This window comes from Aricia agestis, chromosome 15 (genome assembly GCF_905147365.1).
Source record: "Aricia agestis chromosome 15, ilAriAges1.1, whole genome shotgun sequence".
Classification (NCBI taxonomy): Eukaryota; Metazoa; Arthropoda; class Insecta; order Lepidoptera; family Lycaenidae; genus Aricia; species Aricia agestis.
Window position 1 is genome coordinate 5,603,318 of NC_056420.1, and position 15,763 is coordinate 5,619,080.

Below are 15,763 nucleotides of genomic sequence, written 5' to 3' on the forward strand. Positions count from 1 at the left end.
GCTGTAGAAGTACTATGGCCGGGGCGAAAACCTGATTGCAGAGGATTTAATATATTATTTAAATTAAGGAAAGAGCATAGTTGTTGCTGTACTAAACGTTCAAGGATTTTCGAGAGGAAAGGAAGTATTGAAATTGGGCGGTAATCAGAGAAAGATAGGGGACTAGATTTCTTGGGCAGAGGAATTATATAAGAATCTTTCCAAGAGCTAGGAAAAGCAGAGGTTTTGAGGGAAAAATTAAGGATATGGACGAGGACTGGTGATAATGTGTCAAGCAATGGAACTATCATGTTACGCCCAATGTTGTCACTACCCACAGCCTTAGATGAAATTGACAGAACAGCCTTTTTAACATCACTGATAGATAAATCCTTAAATGAAAATGGGGGGTAATCTGGTATAGGTAAGTTAGATATAGTATGACTTGTGTGAGCTTTTTTGTGAGTATCGTAGACATGTGCGGGGTTAGCAAAATGACTATTTAAGAGATCTAAATCAATGCTGGACGAAATTGAGGTTTTAGGATCTTTGCCAACTCCAAGTGACTTTAAAAACCTCCATACTTTAGCTTGGTCACCATTTTCGACACACGATTGAATGTGACGTTTTTGCGCATCTCTGCACATTGTGTTGCAGCGATTGCGGAGTTTATTATAGGCTAATTTGTCGACATCAGAATGTGTTTGGCGTAATTTAGCTTTTGCACGATTTTTTTTATTTATTAAGGATTTAATATCGTCTGTTAGCCATGGCGCTGGAAGGTGCTTTATTTTAACAGGGCGTAACGGTGCATGTTTATCAAAGAGTTCGATGATTCTACTCTCAAATATAAAAGTTTTTTCGTCAATCGAATCAGCATTGGTTATCTCTTCCCAGTCCACATTTTCAGCATCCTCGCGGAGACTGTCTATGTCGATATTTTTAAAGGACCGATGCAAGACAACTTTGGGCTTGGTTTTAGCTAGACGAAATTTGTATGAGAGGAATATGCAGTCATGGTAAGAAAATCCTTGCGCTGGACATTGGCCGTAAGAGTCTACAAGGTGAAGTGAAGAAACAAACATAAGATCAAGAAGTGATGGTGTGGAATGAGGATAGTGATGCGTGGCTTGCAGAGGAAGAGTATTTAGATTAAATGAGTTAATGATAGAGATAAGTTTTTTAGAACGATAATCGTCTTTTAGGAGACAAGTGTTAAAATCTCCCATCAAAATAATGTGCTCATAAGAAGGAATAAATTCATCGAGCAATTTTTCGAAGGCAGTAAAATAATTGACGGAGAGATTAGGACTGTAGAATACCCCAAGCAATATTTTAGACACGCCATTTGCTATTTCTAAAATAAGGTGTTCAGTATCATCGGCTGAAGGAGGTTGTGCTGATGATCTCAAAATTTTATATTTAATATTAGATTTAAGGTAGATTGCAACCCCACCACCTGGTCTACCTATACGGTCATTTCTAATGAGATGGTAACCGGGTAAAGAGTAAGAAGTGGAAGGTAGACAGGGTTTGAACCAAGATTCGGAAATAAGGATAGCGTCAATGAATGATTGAGAGTCAAATGAGTTAAGAAAACTAATAGTGACTTTAGGGTGTATTGTCCCCTATGTATGATAGTGTCCGCTGTGAAAATAGCAGCGCTGAAAGACCAAATTGTGACCTCCATTTGTATAATGGAGGTCAGTGCTCTCAGTGCATACCATAAAGTTAATATACCTAGCGGAATAGAGAAACAAAGGCCTGAGCAAGAGAGATGTCACTATCAGTAACACTGCGTGGTAAAAAGAGAAATGTGATACATAACAGCAGAACCAATTTTTCTCATCTGTTTGACGTCCAGTCGGCACTTATCGGCACGTTGACAATTTAATCTCTTAGAAAGATGCTTGTGTAAGTGTATACGTGAACAATTTTTTACACACAGATGTAAATCAATTTCGGTTTCGTTTGACAGCTCGAGATTGTTGCTCTAGGTAGGTACTATGCCGCTAGGTATATTAACTTTATGGTGCATACAGGCATGCAGCTCGACAAGGCTTTATAATATGAACGTGGGTGACATTGACGGGAGCGCTGCTGGTAAAGGAGAACTATCAAACACATGTCAAAAATGACGTTTTGGTATCATAGAAGCATTTAGTTCCTTTTCTCGCCACGTTCATATAAAGCCTTGTCGAACTGTACGGTCTAATGTATATTTCGCAGTCATGACATATATTATGTATTTAAAGTTTTGACTTTTGTAAAATCATAAAAAGTAATAAAAGTGAGTTAATTGAAGAAATACTACAATTTAATTACAAGAATTCTCTTCTAAACATATATCGCGACATGGATACATTTTATAATTCAAATACAGTCATCTCTAAACACATTAACGATGGTACTTCCGATATTGTTACATCCTCGTCTTTTGCGAACGCTTTATTTCAAAGGAAATTATTTCCCTCATTTTTATTCCTGGGCCCTGGCAAACAGTCGCTTCGACGGAATACAATGTGATTATTGTTTTATGTTTTATTTATCATACTTAGGGCCTGTTTCACCACTTTCTGATAAAGTGCCTACCTAATAGGCTATTCACAACTTTTTTGTCAGATTTTATATGGCAAAACAACATTTGCCGCGACAGCTAGTACTTATAATATTAAGTATATAAAATTCTCGTGTCATGGGGTGGCGGGTGCGTGGTTGAACTCCTCTGACCGACTTTCGTGAATCTTAGCGAGCATATCGGCTAGGGTTAAATTAGTCGTGGTGGCGGCGTGGGGACGCCGTCATCAAATTCGAGTCCCAGAGTGGGTCACGATGCACAAAACGCTCCGTGCATCGTGACACCAGAGAGGGGTCGGTAGTCGGGTCCAAGCAAGCCCCAAGTGGGGCCTCTGTCGGCCTGCGGGGCGAGAAGCGCCCCGAAAATGAGTGTGGTCTGACAAAGGTTGGACGGCCACTGACGGAGTTGCGGTGGGTGTGTCGTGCCCGTGGCTTCCTCTTGGGTGGCGAGAGGGGCGTCGCAGAGTTTTAGTGGGTAGGGTCGCGGCACATACCATCTTCGCCGCGATGAGCCCCACATATCCGCAGCGGGAGTCCCCATCCCCTGCGTCGAATGCGTTAATGCATTTCTCTGCGTGAAAAAAAAAGGGTTAAAATTAATTAATTGCTTTTCAGTTTTTAGTAATTTATTGTACAACGCCATCTGTATTTTATAAAGAGAACTATGTTGGTTCGTTGATGGTTCCAGCCATAGAGTATACATTATAGCAAGCTATAGAGTGCTTCTAACAAGGTATGAACTGTAAGCACGAGTGTGAACATATTTTCCTATAAGCGTCAAACGATGGCGCATGGAACATCACTAGACTTGCGTTATACGTTACTGTAAGCACGAGTGTGAACATATTTTCCTATAAGCGTCAAACGATGGCGCATGGAACATCACTAGACTTGCGTTATACGTTTGAGTATCTATAGAACTTCTGCTTACGATCGGCACAACGGGGAACGAGCGATGCGCGCGCTCTATAGCTTGCTAATGTATACTCTAAGGTTCCAGCCCACTTTAATAATAATTACCTTCCGGGTTTTTAGTCACAAAAAAATAAGTTCGTGTTTTATATCTCTTACGACAAATTTATTTACTGTTACATAACTTTTTTACTACATCAATGCCTAAACCATCCAGGATACATAAAACCTAACAATAATCACATTATACTTAGATTATAACTGCAATTTACATTTAGAGAAAAAAGGTATAAATAAAAGTTATTACTGGGTGCAATTTTGCATAATTTTGTTAAGATTCTTATCTATGGAATATAGTTCTACATTATAATAATAATATTAATTCTTCAAGCCCCATAAAAGCACCGGTGATCGCGACAACAATAGAATACAATAGTGTTTCCTGGAATCCGCAATAAGGTCTTGCTATGTGTATGTTCCAGTATGAAATAAAATAATACCAAATTAAATATTCACAATTTTATTACATAATTAACAATTACTAAACTAAGCCTTAACTATCATAAACTATTTTGATTTTGCTTCTATGTTTCTCAGTTTTGTTGGATCATATTTGAACGTCTTCTGTATGGGTCCCTTGCCCGCTTTTGTGAATATCATTTCATCTATCCTTTGTCTGTCCGCTAAATCTCTTGACAACTTCATGTTAGTCCATGACTCCTTTGCTCCTTCTACAAATCCCTTCTTTTTCATTGGTAAATTCTCCGGATTGTGAGTTACCAGCTTTGGAATTTTCAGTGCATCTCTCACCGCAGGTATCTTTAGAACTCCGACCTGGCACAATGATATGAAGTTTGTTGAGCACCAGTACACAAGGATGGCTCCTGGGAAGTTGATTGTGAATGGTAACATGATTAGGGGAATTGCCCGTAAGAAGTATCTCATCATCTGCATATTTCCTGCGTTCAGACGTCCACTATCAACTCCTAGTTCAATCGTAGCCCACATTGTAATACTAGTTAGGATGGGTAACAAGAAGTACTGGTCAGGAACTGTCAGGTCGGTAAACCACCATAGTCCTCCAGTTGCCATACTCTCGACTGGACAATTTGCCATGCCTCTTAATCCTATGAAGAAAGAGATGAACAGGGGTGCCTGAGCCAAAGGCACAATCATGTTTTTCAAAGGATTCAATCCCTTTTCCTTCATGAAAAACATCATCTCCTGTGCGTAACGGGCTGATTCCAACTGGTTTCCAGTTTGTCTGGCTTGTGTCATTTTCATCTGAAGCATCTGCATTTCAGGTAAATTGTTGTTCATATTAGCTGCGTTTTTCTGTGATAGAACAACTAAGGGGAACATGAGCACTCTTACGACTACTGTTCCGATAAGAATTGTACCCCACCAAGGTATGTCCATCGTCACGTGCAGGTATTCGAAACAGTTCTGTATTATACCGACAGGGCCCCATCCTCCGAGTCCTAAGCTAGCGAATGTAGGTTCTCCATTAGCCGCTAAAGACTGCACTGTTTCTGACAGATCTGCAAGTGTTTTCGTGTCCGGAAGCGGAGGCGGTTCCGGTATTTTGTCGAGTATCGTCGCCTTGCCGATTTCAGCTTCAGTGGAAGCAAAGCGAACTGATGCCGGAGCCGAAAAGAGTAAAATGTTTTGTCTTGTATTCCTAACCTCAACATTCTTTCCAATCAACATTCTCACAACTCCACTCCGCAGGCCATGTCGTCCGTTAATTAGTTTAAACATTTTTCTTTAAAGTATCAATTTTATTATGTACCGTACTTATAAAACATAAATTAAATTGCAAAACAATTTCTAAAATTTCGGTGTCTGACACATTATTTTGACATAAAATCTTTTGACAGCAGTGTTGCCAAATGCCAACTATTCAAAACGTTTTCCCCCTAAAGCAACTACAAAACCCACTAAATTTCAACCAAAACTCCCCAGAAAATCAAAATATTTAAAATTTCTTGGAGTACGTTCTACTAAGCGCTCAAAACGCTGAAATACACCTTCAACAGGCCAAACAAACAAACAGGCCAGCAGTTTTTAAATACATACTTCAATCTTTTTTTTTCATTACAAACAACGACAACAAATATAGTAATCTGTCAGCCTACTGTCAGCTGTTACGACTCAAAAGTCTATAGCGACATGTGCTTTGTGCGGCAGTTCCATCTTAAAGGTGGCTTTCAGATATATTATGCCGTGACCCGCGAGCGACCGCGACCGGCAAAAATTCAAATAAAATGCTACTTTATGACACCATCATTTGCTAGGTGACCCATGCTGCCGCCTGCGGCGGCATAAAAGCTAGTGGTTGAGTAAAATGATAGCCTATGACCTATGTCATAAAGTGGCATTTCGTTTGAATTTTCGTCTGTCGCGGTCGCTCGCGGAAAAGTTCCGAGCCACTTTAAGGTTGTTATTAAAAAAATATTCCATTCTTCAAAATTTTTATCCCCAAAAATATCCCCAAAATATTTTACCCCCTAAAAACCCCACTAAATTTACTTTTTCCCACTAAATTTAATGGGAAATCCCCATAGTTGGCAACACTGTTTGACAGCTGGGGCCTGGGGCCTGGGCATTGGGAGTCTGGCAGTTGGCACTTTGTTTTTTATTTAGATTTTTGCCGAATAGCTGATATATCTGATAGGCAATATCATAAGCGTACTTTACACGGTTTGTTTATCAATTTTTAACAGAAAAGACAGAAAACAGTGGAAGTCGTTGGGGGAGCCCTATGCCGATGCCGAGAGGCACACTGTGTTAAGAGATCTAATATAAAATAACTTAAACCACAAAAAAATTGTAAATACGCAGAATAAAGGGCTTTGTAATTTATTTACTAATTACTGTTGTCCCGGCAGATGTTGTTTTGCAATATAAAGTAATAATATAGGCGAAAATCATAAAAGTTTATTGTACGGGAAGTAGGAACCGTACATTTTTTGGGATAAAAAGTATCCCTTATCCTTTCCCGAGACTCAAATTATCTCCATACCGAAATTCATCAAAATCGATTGAATAGTTTACGCGCAAAACATAAAAGCATATTGTACGGTAACTGTACATTTTTCCGGGACAAAATGTAAAAAGTATCTCTATACCAAAAAAGCAAAATCGGTCCAGCGGCTCCAGCCGTTTTTAAATGCGTAATGTCGTGTCTCGTGAGTCGTGACCAAGGGAATTAAGGATTAATTTTTATTTGTAATCACCTATAAATCAAAAATAAACTAGCTAAAAGCCGAGCTTTGTGACTTGTTTGTGAGAGCTTGCGTCGTCACAACTCACACGTCTAGACTCTCGTCCAATGTTATCGTCTCATTAAAAGTTTTAAGTCATATTATTATATAACTCATCTTAAGTCATAGCACGGCTTCGTGACGAATGACGATAGAAGGTAAAAGCGTATAATGTCGCGGCATAAATCATAATAGATTCCTTCATTTCTAGGAACAGACTTTGTTTTAAGCTTCAAGGCGACACTACGATAAAAAAATGTGTACGTCAACTAATAACCACCAGACGTCAATGTCAGCTGTCAAAACCTTGTGATGCATGCACATTGAATTTGTCAACAATGCTTTAATTGCTATATTTCTATTAATATTACACAAATAAGTACAAATTCTGAGCAGTTTTGTTAATAATTGAGTACCGACATGGCTCATATATCATATCCTTTTAAGAAAACAAATAAAGCAGTTTATAAAAAGCCAGCTTCAGTGGTTACAGAAGATGTAGTATATTGGAAGAAATTAGGGGTAAGTTAAGATGAAAAAGATCGAAAAGACATGAATTAAGACGTATTATCATATAACAAAACTTTATTTTTCAGTTACCAGTTCTGGTAAAAGAATTTGGGGCTATAGACTACATCGATTTTAGTCCAGTCGAGCCATATTATTTTGCAGCTACGAGCTCTGTTAGAGTTCAGGTTTGTCACTTATTCAAACTTTATTTCACTTTCCGATTAACTAACCAACCCAGAAAACAATAAGTTACCTCCTGTTTTTATTTGTGTTTTCAGGTATACGATCCTATAACTAAAGTTGTTGCCAAAAATATATCTAAGTTCGTTGAGGCTGCTTATGGGGCGACATTTAGAAATGATGGAAGACTTATTGTTGCTGGTAGCGAAGAAGCAGCAGTAAAATTGTTTGATGTACAATCAAAAAATGTATTGAGAGTTTTTACTGGCCATACAGCACCTGTAAGTAAACCAAATATTTCTGTGAATCGCGTTTAAAATCAATACTCTAACAATTGTTAATTTCCAGGTACATAGAGTATGTTTTACAAAAGATCAAGTGAAAGTAGTCAGTTTCTCCGATGACAAATCTGTGTGTATGTGGGATATAGCCACCGAAGCTAAAGTGGCTAGTTTTGCTGAACATAACGACTACATAAGAACTGGAACTGCAAGTCCTATATCTCCAGATATAATATTATCAGGTGGATATGACCATGCAGTCAAATTGTATGACTGCAGGTCAAATGAAACAGTCCTCACAGTAGACCATGGAAGTCCAGTTGAATCTACACTCTTTTTGCCTTCAGGAGGTATATTCCTTAGTGCCGGTGGCACCGAAATCAAAGTATGGGATATATTCAATGGTGGAAAACTTCTAGCGAATATATCCCAACATCATAAAACCGTGACAACTTTGAGACTCGCCAGCAATAATAGTAGACTCATGTCTGCTTCTTTGGATAGGCATGTGAAAATTTACGACATATCTACTTTCAAAGTGGTACACAATATTGATTTTCCCAATGCAGTGCTCAGTATGGATATATCTCAGAATGATGAAATATTAGCGGTTGGTATGATCGACGGTGTAATATCTATAAGGAAGAGAGAACAACCTAGTTTTAAATCTCAAGGCAAGAAAGGATTGTTCAAATTTGCCCCTGATCATGTTGAAACAACTTTAGGTACAAACGTAGCAGCAGCAGATATGGTTGTTGCTAAAAAGACAATTAAAAGTGCAGAATTTGAAAAGTACCTTAGAAAAATGGAATTCACTAAAGCATTGTCTATGGTTCTAAAAACGTATGTAGCCACAAAGTATCCAGAAAAAACGATAGCCCTGTTACAAGAAATGATAAGAAGGAAAGTTCTACATCTAGCAGTACATGGTCTAACAGAGAAAGATATCGGCTCTTTACTCAAATTCTTAAAGAAGAATCTGGGTGAGACTAGATTCACAAGGACAATTATTGATACAGCCAATGTATTTGTTGATGTTTTTGACAATCAAATCAAGCAATTCTCAGAGAAAAATCTATATTTATACACATCATTACAGCAGGAAATAAAAGATGAAATTGAAGTTTGTATAAGTGTGAGTGAGTTGGAAGGTGCATTGAGTTTATTATTTGCCGGTGCGCAAATCGGCTCAAATGTGGAAACTATAGAATTCAGTGACAACATGGCTCCATCAACAAAAGCCCAGAAAGAAATTATTATTGATGTTTAAATTTTTAAATAAAATTATTACATAAACATACCCGTGTTTCAAATGGTATTGCATTTTTGTATACATAGATTTGAATTCATTTTTGATATACTTAAGTTGTTTCCTTTTGGTATAATAAAGCCCCATAGTATGAAGCTTAGGTATGGTTGGGCCATAGGTTGGGGGGGCCCAAGCTTAGGAATGCTCAGTTACTAACTTACTACTAACTACTACAACAGGCTGATGATGATGACTTAATAGAATATTATTTAGCAAAGATCAATATTTATCTCACGCCTAAATATAAAATATTAAAAAGGGAAAATTTGCTTTACCTACTTATCTAACTTTAAGCAAGTTGCCCTCTTAGGAGTTGGAGCTTGGTATTAGAGAAAAACAAATTACTTACCTATTCATAATATAATTTATGACTATTTAATGACCAAAGCTTCATGTGCAAGATTCTACTAATGAGTTTAGGAAAACAGTGAATTTATATTTTAGATAAAATACAGGCATAGAGTTTTCATTTCTAATGCTTATCTGAACTTAAAAAAAAGTTAACCACAGTATATTTATAAAACTTCTACAAAAACTATTTCTTCTTCCTCTTCTTTTTATAACAAAAAAATACAATGAAGATATAAACATTTTACATTTTCCCGTATAACTTTACAGAAATTGTGAATGAAAATACGCTTTTATTTAATCTGGGCACTAAACAACAGGTACATTCTATTTTTATTACAAAATTTAAATTTTTTTAAAGACCCGTAACTTTTTTAATCTGTGCCGGGCTGATGCAACGTTTTGACATTTGCTAAACCACCTGCCAATTTCCATCATCGAATTCTAACCAAGTTTTACTGTAATTTAATTTTATTAGTGAAAATCTGCTACATATTCAATAAACCATGGATGACGATATGATCTTTGATCCTTCTTTAAAGAAGAAAAAGAAAAAGAAGACTGGTTTCGATATGGATGCCGCTCTAGCGGGTGAGCAAGGTGAGACTACTAACGTAGAAGCGCCTGTCGAGTCCGGTGACGTAGACTTGCCCGAGGACGACAGCATCGACTTAGACAACTTCGGCAAAAAGAAGAAAAAGAAAAAGAAGACCTTCTTTAACTTAGATGAATTAGAAAGTGCTTTGCCCGAGACAAAAGATGACAAGCCGATCGCTGAGGAGCCGGAGGCCCAAGAAGAGGAGCCAATTGACGATTTAGACTTAGACATAGACTTCTCAAAGACAAAGAAGAAGAAAAAGAAGAAATTCGATGAGCTAGTAATAGATGATGACGCGAAAGGCGAAGATCAGGAGAGAGAAGAAGATGTGCACGGAGATTGGGTAGGAAGTGACCGAGATTACACATATGATGAGCTACTGGAGCGAGTATTCGACATCATGCGTGAAAAGAACCCGAGCATGGTGTCCGGCAAAAAGCAAAAGTTCATCATGAGACCCCCACAAGTAGTTAGAATCGGTACAAAGAAAACATCATTTGCAAATTTCACAGAAATATGCAAAACGCTCCACCGACAACCCAAACATTTACTCGACTTCTTACTAGCGGAGTTGGGTACAAGTGGGTCAGTTGACGGTAACAGTCAACTAATCATTAAGGGTCGGTTCCAGCAGAAACAAATAGAGAATGTCTTGCGTCGGTATATCAAAGAGTATGTTACATGTCATACATGTCGCTCGCCCGACACAATTTTACAGAAAGATACACGTTTATTCTTCTTGCAATGTGAAACCTGTGGCTCTCGGTGCTCTGTGGCCAGTATTAAGTCTGGTTTCCAAGCTGTGACCGGGAAACGTGCTGCGATGCGTGCAAAGACTGCATAGAAAAATAGTGCTTAGTGATATTCAATTTTACAAGATCTGGGGTGTATGCAGCAATTTTTATGTCAAACACAATATGCAGGACATAATAAAACTTGTGTATTTTTAATAACATTTATTTGTGTACAAGTAACAAAATCCTAAAAAAATATAAGTTCCTCTAACAAAGATATAAAATTACTGGATGTGCCCCAATACAAACTTTATATTTATGTATAGCTCACATCTGTATTATTCTCATTGATATGCAATGTTTTTAAATTTGTTGTTTTATTTCATCACCATAAAATGCATTGAACAAGTGACATAGATTTGGAAGATTGTGTATCATTTACACTTTGCACATTAATGATTCATATTACATAGCTTTATGTCAAAATCATTTCTTGAGTATCTTTAAGCTCTTCAGATGAAAATTACTTTTTTATTATTTGAGGCTTGTAATCAGGCTTAATAGCCTTATTTAATGAGTCAGCATACAGATCCAAACGTTGTGTCATAGTAAAGCCCCACTTGTCCTTAATTTGCCTGCACATATTTAAGTCTAGTTGAGTTATCAGTAGGCCATCTTTTACTCTAGACAAGCCTGGGGTCCTGCTACCATCAGGCGCTGTAACATAACTGGAGCCATAGAAGTGCCCAAAGTCTTTATGGGCTGGCCTGCCATCCCCCGAAGTAAATTCATTAGGAAACTCTTCTGTTCCCACCCTGTTGATGGCAACAGTAAAGTAACTATTCGCAATGGCTGCATTACGGGCCTCAACACTCCACAGATGTTCACTAAGTCCAGAAACAGTCGCAGATGGGTTAAACACAATTTCTGCCTGGTTCACCCCAAACATCAACCAATTTTGTGGGTGGTGGCGGCCGTAACAAATATTGATAGCTATTTTACCAAACTTAGTTTGGAAGACAGGGTGACCAGTGTTTCCTTCATAATAGTATGTGGATTCGTTAAAATCACCAACTCGTGGTATGTGATTCTTTCTATGTTTTCCCAAATAATTACCATTTTCATCAATAACAACAGCGGTGTTCCAAATTGTGTCACCATGGTTTTCATCTCTCTCCAGAATTGGTGAAATGATCACCATGTTGTGTTTCTTCGCTAATTCCTTAAGAAACACAGTACTGGGTCCAGTTTGAGCACATTCTGCAAATTCACACCATGGCTGCTTCTCCCTTGTACAAAAAGCAAATGGCATACTCCATGCCTCTTGTAAGCATACAACATTAACACCCTCGTCACCGGCTGCACTGATTACTTTTTCAATTTTCTTAAAAATTGCATCCCTCTGTTCTGTGATTGGTTTAGTTGTTGGGACTGCTATTGAATGTTGAATTGCACCCACCTTCACTATTCTAGGGCTTCTGGTTTCTTCTTTCTGAGCTGGAAAATCATAAGCTGCTACTTCAAAATTATTTTTGAGTGCAAAACCTTGAGTAGACTTCTTAATTTCAATTTCATGGTGATCCTTTCGCCCATAGTATATTCTGTTAAATTCTTGCAAGTCAGCTCCAGAGAGGGAATTTTCCAAAAGTTTCTCTAAGCTCCATAATTCAGAGTTGGATTTTTTTTCAGCTGCCATTTCAATATTGTGCGTCTCTCGATTGATGAAATTGAACTAGAGCAGAAAATATAATTTAAGATAAAATGTTAAATAATAAATAACAAAGTAATGATAACGTTGTGTAGGGCAGATGCTCCGGTTTTGGCCACTGACCCCTTTTTGGCCATTTTGGACTTCCGAGCGGTGTTATTAAGGCATAGACAATAACGTTACTTTATGATGTACGGTTTTTAAAATATTGAAATATGGCAACACTTTTACCGATGACAGTGGTGATATGTCAAATTTCACTTTGACGTAATTCACCATTTTTTGTAGACGGTCGTGAAATGTGGTTATTCTTAGCAAAAACAATAAGGCGAGCGGGTGAGTAATCAGTTGTAATTTTCGGAATCTTTGTTTATTTTTTGGACGTATATGTTAATATTACATAAGAAACATACTGTCTCAGTAGAAATAAAGTTATTTTACCGCCACACTTTTAAGAAGTGAGGTAATTCGTAGGTGGCCACTAATGGTACCTAAATTATAAGATTCACCATCTTTGGCCACACAGCTGGCCAAAGATGGTGCCCATAGGAAACCCAATTCTGGCCACATGTTTTTGTTATTGACTTTTTAATATGTGTTCTGATAGTTTTCGCTATTTTCAGAAAAACAAAATGTCGAGGCTTCCGAAGAAAAATAAAGTAGATGATGTGAAAAGAAAATTATTTCAATATTCTCCGCACAAAGTGACACAAGCATTGAATGCAATCAGAAAGGGGATGCCGGTTGCCACTGCTAGTAGAGACTTTAATGTACCTCGAACTACTTTGCGGCATAAACTTTCTGGAAAAGCCCCAGAAACATCTGGACATGTGGGACCCCAGGCCGTTCTTGGAAGTGACATAGAAAGAGAAATTGTCTTATGGATTAAAGATTGTGCTCGTGCTGGATTTCCAATCAATAAGGAAGGTCTATTAGATTCGGTCAAAAAAGTAGTCATAAAAGGACAACTTAAGACACCTTTTATTAATAATAGACCTTCCAGGTCTTGGTTCGACGGGTTTATGACAAGGCATCCTGACCTTAGCCAAAAACATGCTGAATATCTTGTCTTAGCTGAAAAAGGACAACATGTTTATGACACGTCAAAAAATAGCGACAAAGATAATATAACGACCCTTTTCTTTAAAATTTGGTATACAATTAACGATATTGTTGAAACTATAAATCCACCTATCAAGCATAATAACAGAGGTTTCTTCAAAGTTATTGAAATGGAAAAGTTTTTGCCAAACATTTACACTTAAAATCTTTTTATTTAGAATTTTAATCAAGACTGAGTCGGTACTATAATAACTACAACCAAAGTTCCTCTTAATTAAAAATATATACCAACTGAAATATATAATAAGTTTGCAATTATATAAAACCAATATCAAAGATTGATAGGCACTTACCTCAATGTTGATCTCTTTAATTTTTAAGATGAATAATAAATAAATCTAGATTAATATGCATATATTTGTGTTTTATTTTTTGGTGGCCAAAACTGGCACGGAATGTGGCCATAAATGGAGTAAATCTGGCCACAAGTGGCACAAAGTGACATTTTTTTTTCTTTTTCAAATTTTTCTTTACGTATTTGAATTTCTTAAAAAACATGTTTTGCAAAGCAAGAACAACATATTTTTAAATACTTTTTTTAAACAATCATGCTCTTTACAACTAAAACTATAGATTATGAAGGGATCAAAGTCGACGTATCTCTTAAAATGGCCAAAACCGGGTCATCTGCCCTACCTACTGTAGATATAGCTTTATTATGAAACTGATAAATACTTAACTATTAAATAATTATACACTTTCCTTGCACTAAATACTTAACTGGTTTCTACTGGAATTGCGATATTAATTAGAAATTTTAACTAAGTAAGTAGTTACCTATGTACTTAATAAAAACACTAACTGCGAATTTTATAAAAGAATTTATGAACTCACTAATGTAGTAACTAATACCTACTTACCTATCTGATCTTTGGATGCAGTAAAATGAAAAAGGCAACTGGAAAACTTGGAAAAACTAGAAGTAAGAAGTACCTTAATTTTAGATTTTATAAGGAATTATGAATCTTATTTATAATAAAAATAAGATCGATGTTTCACTTTATTACGTGATACATACGCCCAATGATGAAATACTCAAAGCAGACATGTTACTACCGCGCGCGTTGTGAAGATTCAAATACGGCCCAATTGGGCCGTCTGTTGTTTATTCTGCATCGAGCGCAGTCACGAACGTGCCGCGTCTTGTCTTACCTAAATAAATTGAAAATGACGTCGTGCGTGTATCGAAAATGTACCAATTATGACTCGAAAGTAAACAAAACACATGGAATCTCTTGCAACATGTCTTGATTGCCTTAAATACCTCGATCATTTACATTTTCAATTATTTTTTCGAACAAACTGGAAAAAATCGAATTTTCGTCATAGCTCAGGCGAAGAAAGAGACAGCGATACGATTCGACGTTTAAAAATAGAACTGTCTCTTTTATGCAAATGGTTTTTCGTATCTTTTGTTTCACTTATCTGTCAAATTTGTCAATGTTTGCAATATTGAATTTGAAAATTGTTCGGAAGAGATTTAAGCCGGAAAATAGTATGGATACATAAACCTATAATGCTACAGTATATATTATAAGTCTATGTATGGATATAACAGATCTGTATAAGTAGAATATCATTGCATACGCCCATAGACTTAATATATACTGTCGTAGCATTTTAGGTTTATGCATACGCCCAAATTTAAGCCGGCCCAAGCCGGCCATTCAAGTGTTGAATGTTGACAGCTGTTGAACTTGGTTGGTTGGAATATTGAGTGTTGCTAGTTGCTGGCACTCACTGTCCTTCGCGGCGGACTGCAAGCGCCAAGCGGTGGGCGGAGCTTGCACTCTTTGTGCAGGACTCAGGTCGCATCCTAGTGTTGGTGAAAATAGCATTAGCAATAATAATTAATTGTTAAATGCCTATTAGGAATAATAATTAAATTAATCGTACTTGCTAAAAAATACGATTGCTAATAATATCGTGCGCAGCAACAGTCTGCGATCATGATAAAAATCACGTGCGCGCTGTTTTGCACCGCGGTGCTCACTGTTAATGAATTGGTATTTTTCACTCGATGCGAAATAATACACAACGCGAGCGGCGTGATGCAAACTGATAATTCACGATACCGCGTTTTTAGCAAATAGCAAAGCAATAATACTTAGCATGCTGTGACATCAAAATTAGCATGTTAATGAAATTAATAGAAAATAGCATTAATTCCCATTACTATTGCATGATGCATCCTGCTCGGTGTTGCCGACCGGCCATGCAGGCTGCGATATCATTCAGT

The 15,763-nt window shown here is 37.2% G+C and overlaps 4 protein-coding genes across 6 annotated transcripts; 2 read left to right on the plus strand and 2 right to left on the minus strand.

Annotated features, from left to right (window-relative positions):
* Positions 1-3,972: 3,972 nt before the first annotated feature.
* LOC121734148 (mitochondrial inner membrane protein OXA1L) lies at positions 3,973-5,339 on the minus strand. The gene has a single exon (XM_042124584.1). It carries the CDS (start codon positions 5,227-5,229, stop codon positions 4,036-4,038), a length of 1,194 nt encoding a protein of 397 aa, XP_041980518.1. The 5' UTR covers positions 5,230-5,339; the 3' UTR covers positions 3,973-4,035.
* A 1,707-nt stretch (positions 5,340-7,046) lies between these two features.
* LOC121734146 (U3 small nucleolar RNA-associated protein 15 homolog) lies at positions 7,047-9,001 on the plus strand. The gene is made up of 4 exons (XM_042124581.1): positions 7,047-7,256; positions 7,331-7,429; positions 7,523-7,705; positions 7,773-9,001. Exons 1-4 carry the CDS (start codon positions 7,155-7,157, stop codon positions 8,973-8,975), a joined length of 1,587 nt encoding a protein of 528 aa, XP_041980515.1. The 5' UTR covers positions 7,047-7,154; the 3' UTR covers positions 8,976-9,001.
* Positions 9,002-9,762: 761 nt separating this feature from the next.
* Positions 9,763-10,910, plus strand: LOC121734153 (eukaryotic translation initiation factor 2 subunit 2). The gene has a single exon (XM_042124591.1). The coding sequence runs from the start codon at positions 9,869-9,871 to the stop codon at positions 10,802-10,804; it is 936 nt and encodes a 311-aa protein (XP_041980525.1). The 5' UTR covers positions 9,763-9,868; the 3' UTR covers positions 10,805-10,910.
* Positions 10,911-10,919: 9 nt separating this feature from the next.
* LOC121734149 (beta-ureidopropionase-like) lies at positions 10,920-14,563 on the minus strand. 3 transcript variants are annotated; one of them, XM_042124587.1, is made up of 2 exons: positions 14,543-14,563; positions 10,920-12,426 (listed from the first exon to the last, which is right to left on the minus strand). In XM_042124587.1, the coding sequence occupies exon 2, from the start codon at positions 12,388-12,390 to the stop codon at positions 11,218-11,220; it is 1,173 nt and encodes a 390-aa protein (XP_041980521.1). In that variant the 5' UTR covers positions 12,391-12,426; positions 14,543-14,563; the 3' UTR covers positions 10,920-11,217. The 3 variants fall into 3 exon arrangements, with proteins under 3 accessions (XP_041980521.1, XP_041980519.1, XP_041980520.1); XM_042124585.1 differs by lacking the exon at positions 14,543-14,563 and adding an exon at positions 14,385-14,445; XM_042124586.1 differs by lacking the exon at positions 14,543-14,563 and adding an exon at positions 14,246-14,270.
* Positions 14,564-15,763: the final 1,200 nt, after the last annotated feature.

What these genes read in the sequence shown, in the direction of transcription:
- LOC121734146 (XM_042124581.1), top strand. Translation starts at nt 7,155, where the DNA reads ATGGCTCATATATCATATCCTTTTAAGAAAACAAATAAAGCAGTTTAT. An exon ending in CGAGCTCTGTTAGAGTTCAG is followed by an intron (nt 7,430 to 7,522) that starts GTTTGTCACTTA and finishes TTGTGTTTTCAG; the next exon opens with GTATACGATCCTATAACTAA. An exon ending in TTACTGGCCATACAGCACCT is followed by an intron (nt 7,706 to 7,772) that starts GTAAGTAAACCA and finishes GTTAATTTCCAG; the next exon opens with GTACATAGAGTATGTTTTAC.
- LOC121734149 (XM_042124587.1), bottom strand. Translation starts at nt 12,390, where the DNA reads ATGGCAGCTGAAAAAAAATCCAACTCTGAATTATGGAGCTTAGAGAAA.
- LOC121734148 (XM_042124584.1), bottom strand. Translation starts at nt 5,229, where the DNA reads ATGTTTAAACTAATTAACGGACGACATGGCCTGCGGAGTGGAGTTGTG.
- LOC121734153 (XM_042124591.1), top strand. Translation starts at nt 9,869, where the DNA reads ATGGATGACGATATGATCTTTGATCCTTCTTTAAAGAAGAAAAAGAAA.